General features: G+C 50.3%; 6 protein-coding genes across 6 annotated transcripts; 4 read left to right on the plus strand and 2 right to left on the minus strand.

Annotated features, from left to right (window-relative positions):
• Positions 1 to 3,680: 3,680 nt before the first annotated feature.
• Positions 3,681 to 6,788, plus strand: MAA_08272 (non-ribosomal peptide synthetase; the record flags this gene model as incomplete). The annotated part of the gene is made up of 1 exon (XM_007826270.2): positions 3,681 to 6,788. The coding sequence occupies one exon, from the start codon at positions 3,681 to 3,683 to the stop codon at positions 6,786 to 6,788; it is 3,108 nt and encodes a 1,035-aa protein (XP_007824461.2).
• Positions 6,789 to 8,205: 1,417 nt separating this feature from the next.
• On the plus strand, positions 8,206 to 9,264 carry MAA_08271 (Alcohol dehydrogenase superfamily, zinc-type; the record flags this gene model as incomplete). Its single annotated transcript, XM_007826269.1, has 1 exon — positions 8,206 to 9,264. The coding sequence occupies one exon, from the start codon at positions 8,206 to 8,208 to the stop codon at positions 9,262 to 9,264; it is 1,059 nt and encodes a 352-aa protein (XP_007824460.1).
• A 189-nt stretch (positions 9,265 to 9,453) lies between these two features.
• Positions 9,454 to 10,848, minus strand: MAA_08270 (Protein kinase-like protein; the record flags this gene model as incomplete). Its single annotated transcript, XM_007826268.1, has 1 exon — positions 9,454 to 10,848. The coding sequence occupies one exon, from the start codon at positions 10,846 to 10,848 to the stop codon at positions 9,454 to 9,456; it is 1,395 nt and encodes a 464-aa protein (XP_007824459.1).
• A 632-nt stretch (positions 10,849 to 11,480) lies between these two features.
• On the plus strand, positions 11,481 to 12,986 carry MAA_08269 (phosphotransferase; the record flags this gene model as incomplete). Its single annotated transcript, XM_007826267.1, has 1 exon — positions 11,481 to 12,986. One exon carries the CDS (start codon positions 11,481 to 11,483, stop codon positions 12,984 to 12,986), a length of 1,506 nt encoding a protein of 501 aa, XP_007824458.1.
• Positions 12,987 to 16,064: 3,078 nt separating this feature from the next.
• Positions 16,065 to 16,682, plus strand: MAA_08268 (protein bli-3; the record flags this gene model as incomplete). Its single annotated transcript, XM_007826266.1, has 1 exon — positions 16,065 to 16,682. The coding sequence occupies one exon, from the start codon at positions 16,065 to 16,067 to the stop codon at positions 16,680 to 16,682; it is 618 nt and encodes a 205-aa protein (XP_007824457.1).
• Positions 16,683 to 18,320: 1,638 nt separating this feature from the next.
• MAA_08267 (Protein kinase, catalytic domain protein) lies at positions 18,321 to 19,360 on the minus strand (the record flags this gene model as incomplete). Its single annotated transcript, XM_007826265.1, has 3 exons — positions 18,321 to 18,656; positions 18,715 to 19,058; positions 19,117 to 19,360. 3 exons carry the CDS (start codon positions 19,358 to 19,360, stop codon positions 18,321 to 18,323), a joined length of 924 nt encoding a protein of 307 aa, XP_007824456.1.
• Between the last annotated feature and the right edge of the window lie 1,277 nt (positions 19,361 to 20,637).

The raw sequence follows: 20,637 nt of genomic DNA on the forward strand, positions 1-20,637 counted from the left end.
AGAAAGGTCACGGTGAAGACTCTGAGCATTCCAGTTCAAGGCGGTGGTTGGGTGTTGGGCATGCAGAGTGACTCTAGGCTAGAACAAGATGCTCTGGAGATGTTAATGTGGCTACAGAACATTATGAATTCGACGGTTGAAATGCAACAGAAAAAAGATGGTATAGCCATTATAAAACCGCTTTCAACGGTAAAAACCACCATGGTTAGGGTTGAACAGAATATGACAAGGTACATGAATCTCGAGCAGGATACTTTGGCAGCACTCCATGGCGCTACGATTGATCCAGATACATACCAGACGACAGTAAATAATCCGAAAGAAGCATCTGGCTGTTGGCGGGAAAAAATAGCGAACGGTATAGTTCTTGACGTCCAACAGCTGTTTCATCGTTCCGAACAGCCATTACCATATTTGCAGACGAAGGAGCAGCATCCCCCCGAGGATTGTCTTTTTCTCACTGCAGGTGCTATGTGGTCACTATTCGACAACGATCTCGTACAGAAATGCTCCTGTACATTCGCACATCCGGTTGGGCTTGAACGCGCATTTTGTCCTAGCAAAACAACAGCAAGACCAACGATAACCCTAAACGACCCATCAGCCAGCGTTAGTCGTCGGCACAATAACAAGTTGAAGGAGGAATGGATCCAGTTTAGAGGCAAGTTGGGTCAGTGGTACGTATGGCATCTTGAAACGGATGCTTCTAAAACCTGCGACGGCCAGAATTGTTCTGGAAGGCTTGACGACATGTTGTCTACAACGACGCCTTGCATCTTGGGCTGGCACGCGAGAATGCGATCAACAATATCGCCAATGCTAAATGAAAACAACGAAAGCAGCTTTGTGCCTCAGAGTATAGCCACGCGCACGAGCTTAAGTTCCGGCTTTCAGAATGCAGACGCCATGGCCTTCACGCCAGAGAGAATTACTCTTGGCGCCCAACTTGGATTTGCATGGCATGGACTTCAGGCCAGCTTAGCCGCTACAGTATCCTGGGCATTAACATTATTTTCTGTTGAAAACTCAACTGAGGACCTACTGGAACCGCTCTCGTGTATTGTTCTTCTGTATTGCGAGACACGTCATGTTCACCTAGCCATGGAGGCTGCAGACTTGGTGGAAGAGTTATGCATTCATCAGCTGAATAGAGCTGGTGTCCAAAATAAGGCCATATTCCAGGATAACCATACCGCGCGTCAGCGGCTGAAGACGTGGCAGGCTACAACGTTTCGCACTGACGACGGTAGAGCCTTATCCGGGCGGCAAATCGTCGCAAAGGCAACCCGTCGCCTTCAGGAATTCTATGATAGGAGGTCCCCGCTTCCCAACCATGCACCAGTATGCTGGCCGTTTGTGGATTTTCTCAACGGAAATCAAACCTATGCGAAAAGACTTCCCGAAAATCTTCCGAGAAATTTGCAGAATTTATGGCGAGCGTATCCCGTCTTAATATTTGCGACGGGGGAAATCGAAAACTCTCTGGTGGCTAGAAGAGAAAATACAGTCAGTCGATTACGATTCTACAGGCAGGGGGGATGGGTAGCTGACCAGAGCCATATCGAAAAACTACTACGTGAGGCTTGGACTCCATATCCAGCAGGCATTGATCGACAAGATGAAAAAATTCGAGTGCGTCGGGTTAAGGGGAAACATGACGTATTCGAAATTAAGCATCAACCTGGTGTGGTTAATCCGATTCAGATAGCTAGGTGTACGCAATGTGCTGAGGTTGCGGATGGTGACGTGTGCGTACATTACTTCTCCTAGATGGATGATAACTTATTGTAGCAGCCGCAATAAGGTGTATACGAAGGCGGCTAAGTTTTCATTATTTATAAGGAAAGAATTAAATAATACAAGTAACTTTCTTCTTTGAAAATTAAGTCATAGCTTAATTACCACAGAGTTACACGAGGGCTACGATCATGGGACCTAGGGCAGAAGGCTGGCACCACTTGTTGTATAAATAAAGTTCTTTAGTCAACTAGGCTGGAGGAAGACCAAGGGTCTTATACCAAAGACTGTTATTGGATGAATTGTGTCGAGATACTCCAAGCTGTCCCATATAATCGTGCTGTGTGACAAGAGGCCGGTAGGGTGAACTCTTGTTGTCGGATAACGGTTATTATGTTTAGGAGAAAGGAAACAGACCATTAACGAATTGTGCAGGAGCAAGTTGATTGTCAATATATTCAGCTTGGACCGTTACATAACTCACTCCTCGGCGTCAATCTAACGGCCCCTTAGGCACCGCCACTGCTATACTCTCATAATTCATAACGCTAATTATGTTTTAACCTAGCATTTATTTAACTTTTAACCAAGGGAGTCATAACAGTTGGAGTGTATTGGTATCAGTTCATTTAAAGTTTGGGCCCGTAGGAGCAGAAAATCCTTGGTCAGAAAATGGCCAACATGTTCGTCAAATAGTGGTGTCAGTTAAGCTTTTCTGGTACAGACTTGTAGGTTTCTTGTCAGCAACTTTGCAACGGCGAAAGGCGAAAGGCACATTCCCTCAATCGTCCGAGACATTCGTGATATAATAGCCAGAACATAGTGCTGAAAAAGATACACAGACCTTTGTAGCATCACTAGCGTTAATGTAGCCATCCATACGTGGCCAAACCCTACACAAGCATAGGAATGTTAAGTTAGCTGTAGGTATTAAGTACTGTACCAACCACCGAAAAGTGATAGCTCTTATATTAATGAATCAGTTGTTGAAAGATCACAGGCTTGAATCCCGATCTATGGTTGCCACACTGTGAATCGTCGATGGATTGATCGGATGACTTCTAGATGCTCTGCAAACCTAGAATGGAATGACTATGATGTGTAGCGTCACATAAAAAAGAAGGTTTTTCTTGGAAACGCTTGAATCGGTTAGCAGACCGCGTATTGGTCTATTACCCCATAGCGATGTCAATCGGCACAAAAGCCAGTCATGCGGACCAAATGGTTACATCGAATCGGTCGCAATGTACAGTAGACGTTTCCTTTCTGTGAGAAGGCTTTGCTTCAGAGCCCCAAGCTGGCAATGTCTGCCGATGGACGATATTTGAATATGGGTCCTTTGGATGATGGTAACTTTTCGAAGAAGGATGAGGAGCGAGAACAAAAGACAATTGTATCATAGATTTCATGGATATGGGATTCCAAGAATTGTACAGCATTCCAAGTCTGTCATCAGGAAGTCTCGAAAGACGAGCCGAGAGTACCATATACGGAGAGAGTAATTGAGCTGCTGATGTCCTTCCGGTGGTGAATCTAGTAACTCAGGCATATCCTAGTACTTTTAACACATGACATCTTCATGCAGATTAGCCGAGTATAAAATCCTGTGAATCACGCCCCCCATGGACTTGTGATGCTCGACTTATGGCGAAATGATTCAAGACACGTGTTACACGGAAAAGGCCCAACAGATCGTGAAACCCAACAAAGGGCCTTCACCGATATGGGACTTATTAGTTGCACAGCTTGAACACGTGCCCGGGCGTTCCTTTTATGTATATAAAGCAGTCACCCTTCTCTTCCTTGCTTTTAGCAACTCAAGACTTTAGAGACCCTTCGAGATTATTATTGAATGGGGCCCTTTTGCTCCAAGCCCTCTTTGAGCCCTTGTCACAACACATCCCCGAGTTATTTCAAGCACTCGCAGTCTTCATTGGACCACTATGGATTTTACGTCTCATATATCCGATCATGATATAGCGTGTCTCCTATCTCGGAATGTCGTTTGCCATGGAAATAGAAACGCGATAATTGATGGGAGTCTCTCCATCACCTACCAGCAACTAGATCTCAAAGCCAAGGAAATTTCTTTGAGCTTGATTCAACAAGGAGTTGCTTATGAGGACCCAGTCGGTATTCTCACAGCATTTGGGTTACCCCATTTAATTGCTCAAGTAGGGGTGATTTATGCCGGTGCTACATGCGTCCCGTTGGACACCGAACGCTCGGATGCTGAGCTCGCAGCACAACTCCATGTTGCACATGTGAATTTCCTAGTTGTCGACGACATGCACCATGATCGTCAATTATCAGCGGAAAAGGTAGTACTCATTCGTGACCCGAACATTGAACTTCTGAGGGACAAGACGCAGGATATTCCAAAACCTTTGCAGCCCACGTTTCGTTCACACATCCTCTTCACGTCTGGTACCACGGGGACGCCAAAGGGTGTCCAGATCCCGGCGGCTGGGATCGTCAGAATTGCTCGCGATCCACTCTGCAAAGCCGTCTCGGGCGAGGACACGGTCGGCTACCTCAACAATCCATGTTTCGATGTGTCGCTGATCGATATAAGGTGCTCCCTCGTCAACGGGACGACAATCGTTGTCATGGACAGACGAGAGCTTCTCAGTCCTGGACTTTTCGCTCGTTCATTGAAAAGACAGCAGGTCACGTTTGCGTTTTTGCCAACAGCCTTGTTTCACATGGTGGCACTGGCATGCCCGACTGCCTTCTCCGAGATGAAGACGCTCATCGTTGGTGGAGAGGGCCTCAGCATTGAACCTTGCAAGGCTGTGCTGAAGCATGGACCCCCTCGTCGACTTATTAACGGCTATGGGCCTACGGAGTGTACCATTCTCGCGTGCGGACATCAAATCACATGGAAAGATGTGCAAGATGCGGCGAGTGGCTATCTACCCATTGGCAGACCTCTTTGGAAGACGGTGGCACACGTTTTCGATGACTCGCTTCGGCCAGTCACCGGAAATAATCAGGGAGAACTCTATCTAGGAGGTGCCGGACTCTCCATGGGCTATCTTGAGGCACTGGACGCACAACGAACGGGGTTTGTGACAGTTCCAGGCCTTGGGCCTGGCGGGGAACCAAGCCGCCTTTACCGTACCAAAGACGCTGTGTGTAGAGATGATGCTGGGAACCTGGTCTGGGTCGGCCGCATGGACCGAGAGGTCAAGATGAGAGGTTATCGCATTCCTTTGGATGTCATTGAGTCGGAGATTGTATGTACTGGCCTCGTAAGTTCAGTCGTTGCCGCCAAGGTGAATCTCCCCGATGCAAATATGTCCCTGCTGGTGGCCTGCGTGACATATCTACCCTCGAGAGGGGGAAGCGTCAGTCCATGTCTCCTTGCAAGATGCCAGGCGCGTCTTCCAAAATACATGGTCCCACAGCTGGTCGAATTCGGAGCCATGCCCATGACTCGACATGGAAAGATTGATAGAAAAAGAGTGCACGAGATTCTGGTGGATAGGCTCCTACGCCGCCTCAGCGAGGAGAGTTCCATTCAAGTCATGAAGTCGGACCAGTCCATGTCATCCGAAGCAAAGCTGCGTTCTCTCTGGAGCCAGATTCTTGTCACGGTTCCAAGGCATGATATCCAGCCCGAGACCGACTTCTTTGGTATAGGTGCCACGTCCTTGCACGTGGCATCTCTGATTCACGGTGTGCATAACGTCTTCGGCGTGGACATACTCGCTCGGACTGTCTACGAGTGTTCAACCCTGCGTGGCCTCGCAGACATGATCCAGCAAGAACGACACCACGGACCTGCGTATCAAGCCAAGGAGATCCAAGACAATCTTCTGATGGACGCGGCTACCCTCTGGAGAAATATTCCTATTCCCCAAGTAGAACCCGTAGACTGGTTGTCTGCTGGAGAAGGCAGGGTGTTCTTGACTGGTGCCACGGGCTTCGTCGGGGCCTTCATGCTCCTTGAGCTGCTTCGGATGCCACAAGTCCACAGAGTCCGATGTCTTGTTCGTGCAGACCGCTTAGAAACTGCCTACTCCAAATTATTCAGAAATTTGGACAAGTACCGACTTGCCCAACTGGAGGAGGACCTCAGGGCCAAAATCGAGGTTATTCCCGGAGACTTCTCCCAGGCCAGGCTCGGGTTAACGGAATCGAGCTTCCAGGAACTGGCGGAATGGGCCAGCGTGGTCTTTCATCTGGGCGCCCAGGTCAATTATAACGAGCCATATGCTGCCACTCGGACGGCAAATGTCTTGGGCACACTCAACCTGCTTCGTCTGGCCGCTACAGGAAAACCAAAGGCATTCCACTATACGTCAACTATTTCAGCCTTTGGCCCAACTGGTCTGATGAAGAATCGGCCAAATCTGATCGACGAGGACTGGCCTCTGGCACCCTACGTCGAGAATGCTATCCTGTATGAGATGGGCTATGGACAAAGTCAATGGGTCGCGGATGAGTTGGTCTCGACCTTGATGCGGCGCGGGTTTCCTACAGCCATCTACCGCTGTGGATTTGTTCTGTGTCATGGCGAAAGCGGTATTGGTAATGTGGACGATTTCGCCAGCCGCCTATTGACAGATTGTACAAGGCTGGGAATCTTTCCCCTGCTTCCAAACCAGCGCGAAGAACTTGTGACTGTTGATTACGTGGCATCCGCCATGAGACTGATTTCCACGTCAAACGATAACCTGGGACGCGCATACCATCTTGTTCCGGATCTCGACTCGAGCATCGATATGAATACGCTCTTTCGCCTTGTTGGGAAGGCGGCAAATGTCACAATGACCGGTTTGGGATATCACGACTGGCTTGACAGAATACGCACCGCGGTGGAAAATGCTTCCGAGCTGCGGCTGAAACCTCTGTTGCCCATGTTGGAGGAGAAGGTGCTTGGAGAACGGACCCGAATCGAATTGTATGAAGGAATGGCGAGGTTCAAGCGTGAAAACACTGTCGATGCATTACAGAAAACGGGGTGCAATGGGTTCCTAAGGGAAGCGGCGGTGAATGAAAAGGATCTGCAGGCCTATGTCAGGTTTTTGCAGTCGCAGGACTAAGGAGAAAAAGAGACATTCTAGCCGTCACATTACGGGAGGTATACTTGGCTGTGATTTTATTTTCTGCACAGAAATTGGCTTGATTGCCCTCTTCTATCCTGTCAGGCGGTATATCTGACAGCGCCAACGTAAGGGATACCAGGCCGGGGACCGTTTTGAGTGAACTAGGATGGAATTGAGTCTGGGAAATTGTTGAGGTTGCAACTCAAGTTGTAATACGAGTTTGAGGTGAACAAAGATCAATGGTTGTTTGGTGTATTGCGCTGTTCTGCCTTAGCCTCTAGTCTTTTATACCCACGTGCAGCCTTCTGGATCTGCCTTGATACCTTTAAGATCACGGTAAGTCAAGAAATCAAGTATACTTGTGTTATATTAATAGTTATAATAATAATTAAATAATAAAAAAACTTTTAAATTAAAATTATTAAAAAAACTAATAATAAATTAAATTCTAATTTTTTTTATTTTTTTTATTTTTTTTAATAATATTAATAAGTTTTATTATTTTAATAATTTATTTTTTCTTATTTTAAAAACTTTAGGCTTAGTATTTTATACGTTAATAACTGGTCGATTCAAAGACTATAAGCGACTACCTAAAGGTCGAGTTATTATAACGCCATACAAAGTATACGTCCCGGGGAAAAGAGTAAGTTTTTGGGGAAAATAATGAGAGAATGAGAAGGTCTGGTGGAATCGTGCTGAGCGAGGCACGGCCTGGGACCTACCAGACTCTTACAAGGATTAGTCAAATATTGACGCATTATTAAGCATGTGTGGAAGAACAGCACATCTCATTGGTGTATAGCGGAGCGTGTACGACTCATGCCACTTTTGATCAGGCGGTTTAGATCTGGCCAGAAAAGCAAGCGATAACGAAACACATTGGTGAGTGCCGAAATCGCGCTCAACACAGGCCCTTCCGAGGCTCTTGCTCGGTAATGTCCATTTTAAGCTTCATGTAACCAGAGATTATGTCATGGATGGACCCGCCTTGGTAGATTGCGAAACAAGTGCAGGAGAACCAGGCTCTGGGCGTCAGAGTAGTTCTCTTAGAAATCATAACTACATAAGAATCTATAAATAATCATTCAACCGGACTTTACAGAAACCTAGTTTTCCCCGTTATCACCGCCGAGATACCGGGCCCTGGAAAAGGCCGGGGTTGCTGGTCCAGCACACTCCAAGGCCCACACATGAAGCGCACAAACTAAAAAGACGCCACGGATATTTCGATTTATAATCCGGGGGGTACAGGACCTGATGGGATCTTGTGCGAGCCTGCTAATTATTATAAAGCCAAGCCAAGCCTCTTGACGCCATGTAGTAAAAAAGCTGCGCCATCACCCTCTCCATCCACACTCCCCATTCCACCCAGGCTACAAACTACAGTTTCCAGCTCCAAATAGAAAAAAAAATGTCTCTGCCCACTACCCAGAAAGCAGTCGTCATCCAGGGCCCAGGGGTGGCCAAAGTCGTCACTGACCGACCCATCCCCAAGCTTCGCGATGGCTTCATCCTGGTCAAGACGGCGGCGGTTGGCCTCAACCCCACAGACTGGAAACACATCGACCACATGGTCAAGGAGGCCGGCCCCGTAGTCGGCTGCGACTACGCCGGCGTCGTCGAGGCCGTCGGGCCGGGCGTGACCAAGCCCTTCAAAAAGGGCGACCGCATCTGCGGCATCGCACACGGCAGCAACGCCGTCCAGCACGAGGACGGCACCTTTGCCGAGTACATTGTCGTCAAGGCCGACGTGCAGATCAAGATCCCCGACAACCTGAGCTTCGAGGACGCGGCCACGCTCGGCGTCAGCGTCGTCACCGTCGCGCAGAGCTTATACCAGGGCCTGGGTCTTGCTCTGCCCTCGGAGCCCGCCGCGGACGCTGCCCCCGTCCTCATCTACGGAGGGAGCACGGCAACCGGCATCTTTGCCATCCAGTACGCCAAGCTGTCCGGGTACAAGGTCGTTACTACGTGCTCCCCGCGCAACAACGACCTGGTCGAGGCTCTCGGCGCCGATGCCGTCTTCGACTACAACGACCCGGAGTGCGCGGCCAAGATCCGCGCCTACACAAACGACTCGCTTGCCGTGGCGCTGGACACAATCTCCCTGGCTGACTCGGCCAAGATTTGCGAGGAGGCGTTGGCGTCGTCGCCGCCGCCGGGGACTACCCTCCGGTACCATGCTCTTCTGCCCGCGACGACGGCCCGGAGTGACGTTGTGAACACGCGGTCCCTGGCTTACACGGCCATGGGGGAGGCGTGGAGGTTTAATGGCAAGCCGCAGCCCGTTGTCAGGGAAGACTTTGAGTACGCCGTCAAGTTTTGGGACTTGTCGCGAGAGCTGCTGGCGTCGGGGAAGCTCAAGGTCCCGCCGGTGCAGCTGGGACAGGGGCTGGACGGCGTGCTGGACGGTCTGCAGGCTTTGAGGGAGAACAAGGTCAGCGGCAAGAAGCTAGTGTACAAGGTGTAAACTGGCAATAGAGTAGAAAAATAAATGCAAGCTGCCACGATTTCACGGCCGTCGATGTACTCGTGTCGGTCAAGCGACCATCTTGACTCCGTCTCCAAGGGCAATGACCAGACAACCATCCAGTACAGTCTGTCAAAAATGATCCATTTCTTGCTCTCGTTGACAATCAAATTTCGTTGCGGCTACTTGTCACGCCTTCTTTAGTATGGCCTTCAACGAACCGTCGTGTTGCCATTTCACAAGCGCTCCTGCTCTCCACGCCTCCCACTCTTGCTCCTCTCCCCCTTGCTTGTCTTGTTTGCCCCCACGCTCCAGGTCGAACGCCCGCTTCAGACCCATGAAAAGGCGGGCAAACGTCCTCGTGTCCTCGTGTGACGCCCCAGGACCTAGGGCGAACAACAACCTCTGGACCCTGCGCCCGTCGAGCACGCAGCGGGCGAGGTCCTCGCGGCCCCCCTCGCTGAATACGCGCGCCAGGAGCAATTCCTCGTCTGCCAGCTCGTTGGAGCCGTCGTAGAAGGCTGCCACCGGCCACATCATGCACGGCGCGGAAAAGGCCTCCTCCTTGGACGCTGTGCTACACCACTCCCAGTCGATGATGCCCACAATGTCAAAGTCGGCATTAACCAGGATGTGGTCGCCCTTGTCATCGGCATGCTTTAAGAAGAAGGTGTCGTCCTCGCCTGCCGTGTTCGCCTTCCACATTGCATCCACCAAAACGTCGAGCCGGAACCGGTGGGCCAGCCACACGTCGGCGGCGTCCTCGGCGGTCCCAATCTCCCCGCCGGCAATCATGCCAAGGTGCGCCTCTACGAGGGCACGCAAAGCCTCCCGTGATGAGCGGAAGGGGCCCGGCGGCCCATGGTCCACACCGCACCGAAAGGTGGAATGTTGCGCCAGACCCTGGACCTGTATCTCGGCTGCCGATGCTACCTCGCCTCCGGACACGGCCGGCGTCCCCACGAGCGATCCGAACCTGTCAAAGGGGTGTCTCTCCATCTCCAGCATCATGTCTGCGAGCTGCCGCACAATCTTGCCCCTCTGCGCCGTGGTTGCGCGCTGCCAGTCCAACGGCGCGCCCTGCAGCTTCTCCATCAGGATATAGCCAACGCCCACCGTATTGGCCGGGTCCAACTCGCAGGCCCAGTCGAAGACGCGCGGAGAAGGGATTCTCGTGTGGCGCTGCAGAAACTCCATGGTTGCGGCTTCACTGCGCAGCACGTAGTCGCGCACCTCGAGCGGCGGCGATATGGGACTGCAGAGTCGGAACCGCGCGAGCCACACGACACCGTCTGCGAATACGACGTCGGCATGGCAGTTCTGCCCGCCCATCATGGCCGAAAGTGTCCCCGGGGAGAGGTCAATCGAGCATGGGACGTTGGCGCCGCGCACTTGGGACGCGCGCTCGCATAGATTCTCGCTGTTGATGCGTTTGCACAGCTCTTCCAGCCGCCGGGACTCTTGGGCTACATGCCGAGCGCTGTACTCGTTCCAATTGGACTGATGGCCATAATGAATAGCAATTTCATGGACGAGAGCGGGTGCTTTTGGGTGTTGGATGCACTTACCTCTGGCTTGGGGCATGTGTGCCACTGGTCCTGGAGGTGAGTACGGCAAAGATGGCGGCCGCAGAGCAAACAATCCCCGGCTCGTTGAACAGCTGGCGATTGACAATTTACCACATCACATGACCACAGGGGGGGCATCTTGGAGTTTGTAAAAATGATGTGCCCATTACAAAAGAGAAGTGCAATCGTCTCAACAACATGGCCGTTGAAATTGAGCTTTTTGCCTTGTCAAAAAACAAGAGTCTGGTTCAATTAGGCAACAACACAAGGTGGGTCTTTGTGCTTGAATAATTGAACCAATTAAACAACATTGAAAAGCTCAGACCCATTTGTCTCGGCTCGTCACCTTTCCAAAGCACGATGCATCGCCAACATGACCATCTCGAACTCTGATTCCCTACCTCTAGCGCAGAGAGACACGCCAACTATGACGCGAGCGTGCTTGATTCGATGTCCTGTCGTGTATGCTCCGTGTCACGTCTGACTCATGCATGGTTTGTTCTGAATGAGCGCTTGTTGCAGCCACTCGGGGCCAAAACACCTTCCTGAATCCTGAATCCTGAATCCTGATTAACCGCCCGAGCTGGCTGCACCCCATCTGCTTCTGGTCCGGCGACACACCCGCCCTGCTCGCTGGGCTCTCTCATAATGTACGACGGGCAAGAGGAGCTGGACAACCTCGTATGGGACAAGAATGAGGAGGACTCTGATGCAGCGGTGAAACAATTGCGGCTCAAGGACACCTGCCGCAAGGTGGAAGCGCTCGCAGAAGAAAAATTCGGGGCGTCAGCAGCCCTCATATCACCATTGATCCTCGGCGGTTTCAATATCCTCTACAGAATACGCCTGCCTGAAGTTACACCCGACATCATGGTTCGGCTCCCATGTCCTACTCTGGTTCAGTTCCCGGACGAAAAGACGGCTCAAGAAGGCGCCACGGCCGCTTTTCTTGCCCAAAACACAAACCTCCCCGTCCCCAAAGTCCATTATTATGGCTGTGATTCGCCCGTCGGCCCGTATGTCATCCTGGACCGAGTTGAGAATCGAGGCAGCATGTCAGCAAGGCTAACAAGACCAAGCCAAGATCCATCAGCGCCTCACGTGTTGGATCCGAATGTTGCACAGGCTACTCTACAAGTCATCTGGTGCCAAGTGGCCCATTGTCTTGTACAGCTATCGCGTCTTACCTTTTCTCGGATCGGCTCCGTCGTCGAAGTCGATAAAGGCATTTACCAAGTCGCCCGCAGGCCGGTCACGCACAACATGACAGACATGGTTCGCCTTGCCAACGTTCCGCGCGACATTCTCCCACCACGGCACAAGACCTACGACACTGCCGACCAGTGGTACACGGCCTTGGCCGAGATGCACATTGGACAACTCATATTCCAGCACAACGACGTCGTCAGCTCCGAGGACGACTGTCGAAACAAGTATGTGGCTCGACAAGTATTCCGCAGGCTAGCAAAGCAAGGCAAACTCTCCACCTTTGGTTTCCAACAAGACAGCTGGTCGGCTCAATCATGCAAGATTCTACCCTCTACCTTGTGTCCTGCCCCTCCTGGCACACACTCCTTCCGGCTTTGGGGCGACGATTTTCGCGCCGGCAACATTCTCCTGACTGAATCAGATGAGATTGCCGCCCTTATCGACTGGGAATTCACCTACGCTGCGCCCACGCAGTTTATTCTCGATCCGCCCTGGTGGCTCCTCATTGAAACCGTCGAGATGTGGTCCGCCGGAATGGACGACTGGGTCAGCACGTACCATGTGCGTTTGCAGACGTGGCTAGCGGCGTTGGAAGAGGCAGAAGCAAACACAGCAGAGCCGAATCATTTGCCGCAGCCGCTGTCGAGGTATATGCGGGAAAGCTGGGAGACGGGGCGCTTTTTTCTAAGCTATGCAGCCAGGAAGAGTTGGGCGTTTGACGCCGTGTATTGGAAGTTTCTGGACGAGAGGTTTTTTGGCGCTCGCGGAGACGGCGTTGACAAGGGCGACTTGTGGAAAACAAGAGTCCACTTGTTGAATGACGGCGAAAGAGAGGCCATGGAGCCGTTTGTAGAGAGAAAGATGGGAGAGATGGGAGACAGGCGCATTGTGGACTGGGATCCGGATGAAGCGAAGCAGCGATATTCTGCGCTTTTGTTTGATTGAGTGCAGATTACACGGAGAGGGATTGCGAAACTCGAATTACGCACTAGTCAAGCATTTACAGCCTGGGCAGGCAGAATAAATTACCCACCGACAAGTATACACTACTATAGTACGTTATGATGTAGAATCTGAAAGCCAGGTTTCTGATGTGGTTACATACTCTTTGCCTCCCATTGTACAAGACGCATCACTCACCAGGGTCCAAAACGCACTTGTGCGAAACCAAGACATTCTTCTTCCACATGCTTATATCCTTTAATATGATGTGGTCAGGGCCCGTACATATACTCATTTGTTAAATGCCAAAAGGCGAATGGCAGAAACAACGGTAGTTTTGTTCGTTTTTACACCACGCACCACCAGCCAGCACCCTCCGACTGGCATGCTGTCAACTTAATTCCAATCCCATCTCCACGGTTAGTACATGTACGCACGTCCCACAGGCGTCCTGCCTCCTTGGCCTTTATGCGTACCGGTATAAGCCCATTAAAGTTGCAGAGCGGAGTGAGCAGCTTGGAGGTTTTGGTCACGACGCCTCCGCGATTATACTTGCCGAGGTGATTATGGAGGCAAGCCCACATCCTACATGCCGCTTCATCGCCGCTGGCTGGGGTGTCAAAGGTCTTGATGAGGTCTTGAGTGCAGATGCGCCAGTCTTCGGCTTCCTGCAAACTCGGCTTGGGGACGCTGTGCGGATCCCACTGAGGAACAGGTTATTTTTTCTATTGTCGGAGCGGATGAGAAAGAGTCGTGCTGCTCAACGTACTTGCCACTGGATAATGGCAAGGCAAACGCTGCTGATAATGTTGAAGAGGGTAATGCCGCCCCCGCGGGGGTACTTGTTGGTGTTTGTGTCAAGGCACTCCCAGAAAACGCACGACGTCTCGACTCTGGCGGCGCCGTGATTGTAAGCGTATATCAGGTTGTTGGTGCAGCTTTCCCATTCTTGCTTCTCTTCCCGGGGGGGTGGCCGCAACAGCGCCGGCCGTGGCTAGCAAGGCGGTCAAGAATCCAAGGACCTTCATGGCTGCTCTTCTTGTTGCTAAGAAACAAAGGCTAGTGTTGGAGAAGTATAAATGGGTGTATATTGGCTTGAAGGAAGGCTTGTCCGTGCTTGTAGAGGGATAAATGATCAGGACATAGCGGGTTTTACATACATTTCTGTGGCCTTCAGCCTTTGAGTGAGATTTCGTGTCTCATGCTTTCAGAGGTCAAGCCCACGGCAAGAGAGCCGCCTCTGGCCGACGTCTTTTTGTGACGATTGTGTCACGAGTAGTTCTGACAGGGCGGCTTGCAGAGAGGCCTCTCGGTCATGAAGCTTAGCACCTTATGGGTGGGCTCTTTCCGTTGTTGATCATGCATAGCACGTATTCAGCATGCACATCTTGATGAACGTTGGATGACTTGTGCCGTCGTTTGGATGTATCATCTCTCTATGGGACTTGTTCTGCGTGATAAGCGAGGTGACGCCTTGGAAGCCCTCCTTTGGTGCCCTTTCTTGATTCTTAATATTAAAGTCTTTGTTGAGTTTGGGTTTCTTTGACGTAATGCCGTAACTCGAATTCTTCTTCAAATAATATAGCTCACAGCCAGCACTTTCGATCGATGAAGTCCTGTATAGAAGACTAGAACTGTAGTTGGATGTTTGGTTAAACAAGGACCATGCCCCGTGAAAGCCCGAAGCAGGCGCACTGCAATAGGAAGCAGTTGGGTATCTATAGGTAAGGAAAACAACGCATCTTGCTATAATAAAACTCTCTCTGCTTGGCTCCTAGTCAGTGTAGCCCTGAGTCTTGGTACAGTTCTTACATGATGCGTTGGATGTCCTGACTCGAAAGGAGGTATGTATTCGGTGTCGCATGTACAAGCAAAACAAGCAGGTTCTTGCACTCTTGAGACTGTGGCAGACGTACAGTCTGGGACAAAATATACTTTGACTATACACTACTATATCATTATATAGAGCACCGTAGCTAGGTACCCGGTCTGGTCAAATACCCTTGGCCTCCCATTATTCGGAGCAGAGAGCCCCTTTTTGCCCAAGCGAGTAGCCTACTGCAAACTTGATGCAATCACGGCCTGGACGTCAAGGTCAAGTGGCCATTGTCACAAGTCAAAAAGGACTTGCAACCAGAGGTGGGAAGCCACCGCTATACGGCATTTTTCTTGTTGGGGGGACATGGAACATCAAATAGTTTTAAACAATCCATTGTGGCTACGTCAATGCAGCCCTGCATGTTCCTTTGCCAGGAAGTGGTGGTCAGACTGCAATGCGGTCACATATGCTAGGGCCCGTCCTGACAACTCGTCAGTCAAGCCTGGCTCATCTTCCACGGAGCCCAAGCCGGTCAGGGGCGTGCCTGTCCCATTGCCATTTACGGATTGTCGGTCCGTAATTGTCTCTAAATTGCCCCTGCGCAATACCGACTCGAGAGGCTGAGTTGGAGTTGGGCATGTGGAGATGCATAAGCCGAGGCAATGATGCGGACAATGATAATTTTGCTTTGTATAACTGTTGTTAGATAGGACACATTCCTTAATTCCCCAATATACTATATTCATTGGTTTCTATTTAACCATCTACGCCTCATGCTGTATCATCAAGTCTTGATCGTAGAGAGTTCGCCAGCGATGTAAGAATAGAAAAGAGATTATCATTCACGGACAATGAAGAATCCGCGGGTGTCCTTGTTATCGTTTTATCCACCATGTTTCTTCATTAGCTTGCTAGTGAATAATCCATTTAGAACCACTGCAAGTACTCAAACTCTAGCAATCAAGATGAGCCATCTATTGTCACCTACGACCACGAACCGAATGAACCCTCGTCACAATGGTAATGTGAGAATCAAGATCAATCCGTAAATGATGAGCAGTTCCAATCCCGATCTACAACAATCTCGATCCGAGTTGCAAATCTGCCGGCGACACATGTATCCGTCATCTGCGTCATGCAACATTTTCCATGATGTCATCCACCACCATGCGTCACTACTTAAAAAACACGCACCCGCGCTCAAATTAAGGAAAGAAACAAGTCGCAGTACTTTATCAAGATTGTTCAAATTCCACTTCACCATGTCATTCTCCAACACTTCTACCGGCGACAAGCCCGCCGACCCGTACACCAAGGCCAACAAGGAGGACCCCGACGTGCGCACCAAGGTGGCAGACCTGGGAACCTTCATCACAAACTGCAAGTACGGCATGATGACGACACGATCAGCCGGCTCCAGCCGCCTGGCCTCCCGCTGCATGGCCCTAGCAGGGACGGAGAACAACGGCGTCGACCTGATCTTCCACACCAACACCGAGTCAGGCAAGACGGACGACGTCGCCGGCGACCCGGACGTCAACATGGCCTTCCTCAACGCCACGGGCGAATGGTCCTCGGTATCGGGCCATGCGTCCATCATCACCGACCGCGACGCCGTCAGGAAGTATTACAGCCCTACTCTCAAGGCGTGGCTGGGCGACCTGGGCGACGGCGTTCACGACGCCTCCGAGAATGATCCCCGCATCGGCATCGTCAGGGTCACTGCCGAGACGGCCACCTATGCGCTGTCGGGAAAGGGCCAGATTATGCAGGCGGTTGAGATTGCCCAGAGCGCATTGAGAGGCAAGCCCGCCGAGGTGAATAGGCTGAGACACATATCGGAAGAGGAATTCAAGGCGTGGCGCGTGCATCAAAACTAGGACGCTGAATAGACTTGTAGAGTAGAGCTAATATGGAGTTTATCTTCTTCTTCACGTCGCTAATGGGAAATGAAACAATCGTTGCCACGTGTGTAGCTAATACGGCGATGTGGCTGTATCAGAGTGACAGGATAAGACAACCATTATCGGTTGAATTTGACGCCGTTCGAGCGTGGTACTTGATAAATAGTGCGAATTAGCCGAACAGAGCAACGTGCGTGTTGAATGCCGTGCCGTTGACCAAATCTTCGTCGCTTTGCTTGCAATGATGTCTATGAAAGGCACCAAGAGATTCCCAAAACGGACGAACGACTAGAACTTTTACGCTTTGGGCTTCCCCTAGAAACTACTATACGTACAATACAAGCAATACTTAATTAGTATACTTGTCTGGTATAGTAAGACCCATTCTTCATAGTGCATGTAACTAGAGAACCTGTAGAATTTGACAACCTCGTATGGCTATTTAGGTTCTTTACGACCATCTTGAACCTTGTTGTAATTTTCCCTCTATTTAACAATTAGATTCATTAGCATTCCCTTACTAAAGATTTTTCGTCGCTTTAAACGACCACTCAATGCGGCGACCTTGGCTCGGGTGGCGTCAACGCCATGAGAAAAAGTATGAGACAGGCAGGTTAAGACAGTAGTAATTTAAGATGTCAAGTTTAAGTAAAAATATAGCGCTTCAAGTGTAATAGCAAGAGTTCCTGTTGTCGATTCGGATAGAGGTCTTCTTCCATCCACCGATTGACCGGCGGCCCATGTTACATCATTGTCAGTCAACGTAAATTGCATACTCGGAACTCTTCGGGGACTCCGTGTCAGAGAGATGCCGGAGCTCTGCCTAGTATCTTTCTTCTTCGTCTACTTTGGTTTGCACAACTTGTTCAATGGGAGCTGCTTCAGGCCAAGAACCAGTAGTCTGTCAGCGGCAAGTTCAGGAAGGATGTGATACTCAAACATGCGAATCGCCAGGCATTTACAGACTTCGCACAAGCCCGGAACCACACTCCTTTAGACTTCCAAACATGTCTCATAGTGCTTGTCATGTTAATATTATGCTTCATGCATGATTGCTAAGAATGCCCGCCGCTCCCCATTAAAAGTGTTATACTTCTCATAAGGATTTCATGAATGCCGCAATCGGTAAGCCAGTATGAAGCTTCTGTTAGACTCAGGCTCGGATACAAAGGCCGTTAATGCAGAGGGGGAAACACCCCTTTACTCGGCCGCGAGGCGAGGAGCCGGCCGTGCGATTTTGCAACTTCTCCTTGAGGCAGGAGCGGATATCGAAGCGAGAACGACAACCGGGGAGACGCCTCTTCATACCGATGATCACGATGATGTCGCCATCGCTACATATGGGGGGGCCATCACCTGCTCAAATTCAGAACCCTCATGCATGACGGGACATGAGGTATAAAATGCTGCACAAATCAGGCACGCTATGCTGTAATTAATCAGAAAATCGTGAACCCTCCGACGTGTAATGTATGGTGCAAGATATTTCCCACGAAAAGGTATCCGCTAATATATGACTATTATAACATACAGTGCGATAGCTCGATACTTGATCTAGTTTACTCTTTCCTCTCACCATATCTCCTGTAAATAACGGGCCTGAAAGCCGCCTCCTCATGTGCCACCTGCACGAAACCAACCGTCTCTCAGAATCTCGCTTGCAGGCGCCCTCCTACTCGGTTCAAAATACAAAAGCCTTGCAATGAGCCCACCGAGGACCCCTATATCCTCCTTTGTCAAGTCGCTCTTGCGCTCATTGTCAAAGTACGTCTCCTCTAACCAACTCTGTAGCGATGATCCAGCCGTGTTCGTCTCAGAGCCCTCCTTTATCAAACCTCTCCAGCGCTCGGGTAGCTCATCACCTGCCGTTTCCCTCATCTGTTCCACCAAGACCTCCGGCGTGCTGGGCGGTCCATCAAAAGGAGATTGGCCAACAAAAAGCTCAAAAAGCTGGTACAGTCGTCAGCAGTTTATTCACGACGTTATAATGACACGGTTTCCAACTCACCATGCAGCCCATACTCCATAAATCAACGCGAAAATCTAGCGGATCGCTAAACAAGACTTCTGGTGGACGAACTGCCAACGGGGTGCGCAGAGTCCGTGGCGCGAACGCCGGAAGAAAAGACTGGCCAAAATCGACAATTTTAATACCCCTCAAGGACTTGAGAGGTATCTTTGAATATGTGGCAGACTGGACAATGTACTGCGGCATGCCGGGTTCAACAGGTTGGCCGCCTACCTTCTGAACAAGCCCGACTTTTGGCTTGCCAAGCATGTCAATGAAAACTTCTTCTGACATGTCGTCCACGGGAAATGGCAGTATGACAGACAAATTTCGGACATGGAGATCTAATTAATGGTGATTATTAACCTTGTTTGAAATGCAAATGATACCGATGCAACTTACCTCCATGGGCAATGCCTTGTTCATGTAGTATTTTTAGACCGCGTAGAGATTGTTCCGCAATGGTCTTGGCGAGATGCCCAGGAAGCCTGCCATCTGGATACCGCGATTCAATAACATCAGGGACGCAGGGTCCTAGCAGCTCGAGAACGAGACATTTATGCTTCCCGTTAGGACCTTCAACGTCGAATTCATCGAGCATCCCCATGAGATGAGAATTCTTTTTGAGTGATGCTAGTGTCTTCATGGCGCGATATTCTTGATTGTGTTCATCGTTTCTTCGCTCAGATATTGAGATTTTGATGGCGACATAGCTATTCGCTCTAACCGCAGAATGAGTGACAGATTCCGTGAGAACCATTACACCAGGCGGGACATGTTACCTGCGATCCCTTGCTGCCCATACCGTCGAATAACCCCCCCATCCTAATTTGTGTAGTATCTTATATCTTCCGCTATGCAAGAGGGTTCCAAGTTGGACAGGGTGATAGCCTCCCCATTTGTAGCGATGGAGAGGCTCGGCGTCAATCGTGGATGCAAATGTGTCCGTTTTCAGAGGCATCGACCGTCGTGAAACCACCCTCGCGTGTGCTGACAAACATGGGATGTTCCGAGCACTTGTTGAACGTCTCAACATCCTCTGGCGTCGCCGTTTGAAGTAGCAATGTGAAGGCAGGGAGCATATCCTATTGGCTCAAGTAGAGGGCCAGTTATCAGGTATCGGGCAACAAATCCTGTCCAATCACGTGTATGCGTCAAGCAAATACCAAAACAGGCTAGTATCAGATGAGTACTCCGTAGTATCGACGACCTAGTACAATCATTTTATCTACAACCACAGGCGTTCAGGCACTCAATTTCACCGTGTTCGGGCCAGTTTAGTACAGATAGTTTGTGCACTATCCGGCCGGAAAGAGTATCGGTGTTATTTGCCATCGAACTGAGCAGATTCTGTGATTTGTAGGTTTGCGTCCTGCCCCAGTGTACATCTGCATGCAGCCCATCAACCGCAAGAACTCGGGTCATCATCAGCTGTGTACGCTCAGTTATCGTGGATTTCCGAAATTGAGTACATAGTAGTGCTGCCTCTGAGTCTCGACAGCATTTGACTCTGATGGCTCTGAGGATGACTTTGATGGTGTTGTTGCACCGACGAAAAGCATTATCCAGTTTTGTGTCTTTGAGTCTCCAGGTCAGTAGCCCTATGAACAGAACGGTGGATAATGACATGAATTAGGCGCAACATAATAGCGAGCATCCTGTGGCTTTCGTATGTTAACAGAATTAAAAAATAGACCGTATTTCACGTTATTTGCAACGGGCACTGCTTGCAGGCGCCGAAAATGCACCTCTTGTCCGGTCGCGTGATGCGATTTTCGCCGTTGCGCCCAGTCGACTTTGAGATACGGAGTAGCAACAATTGAACCTCTATTGAATCGAGATATGCAATGGCACTGGCAGCAATGTTTCGAGTGGCCAACATTTAAATGGTCACGTAGCGTTGGCGGCGCTTTGGGGGCGGGG

This window comes from Metarhizium robertsii, assembly GCF_000187425.2.
Source record: "Metarhizium robertsii ARSEF 23 chromosome Unknown MAA_Scf_4, whole genome shotgun sequence".
NCBI lineage: Eukaryota > Fungi > Ascomycota > Sordariomycetes > Hypocreales > Clavicipitaceae > Metarhizium > Metarhizium robertsii.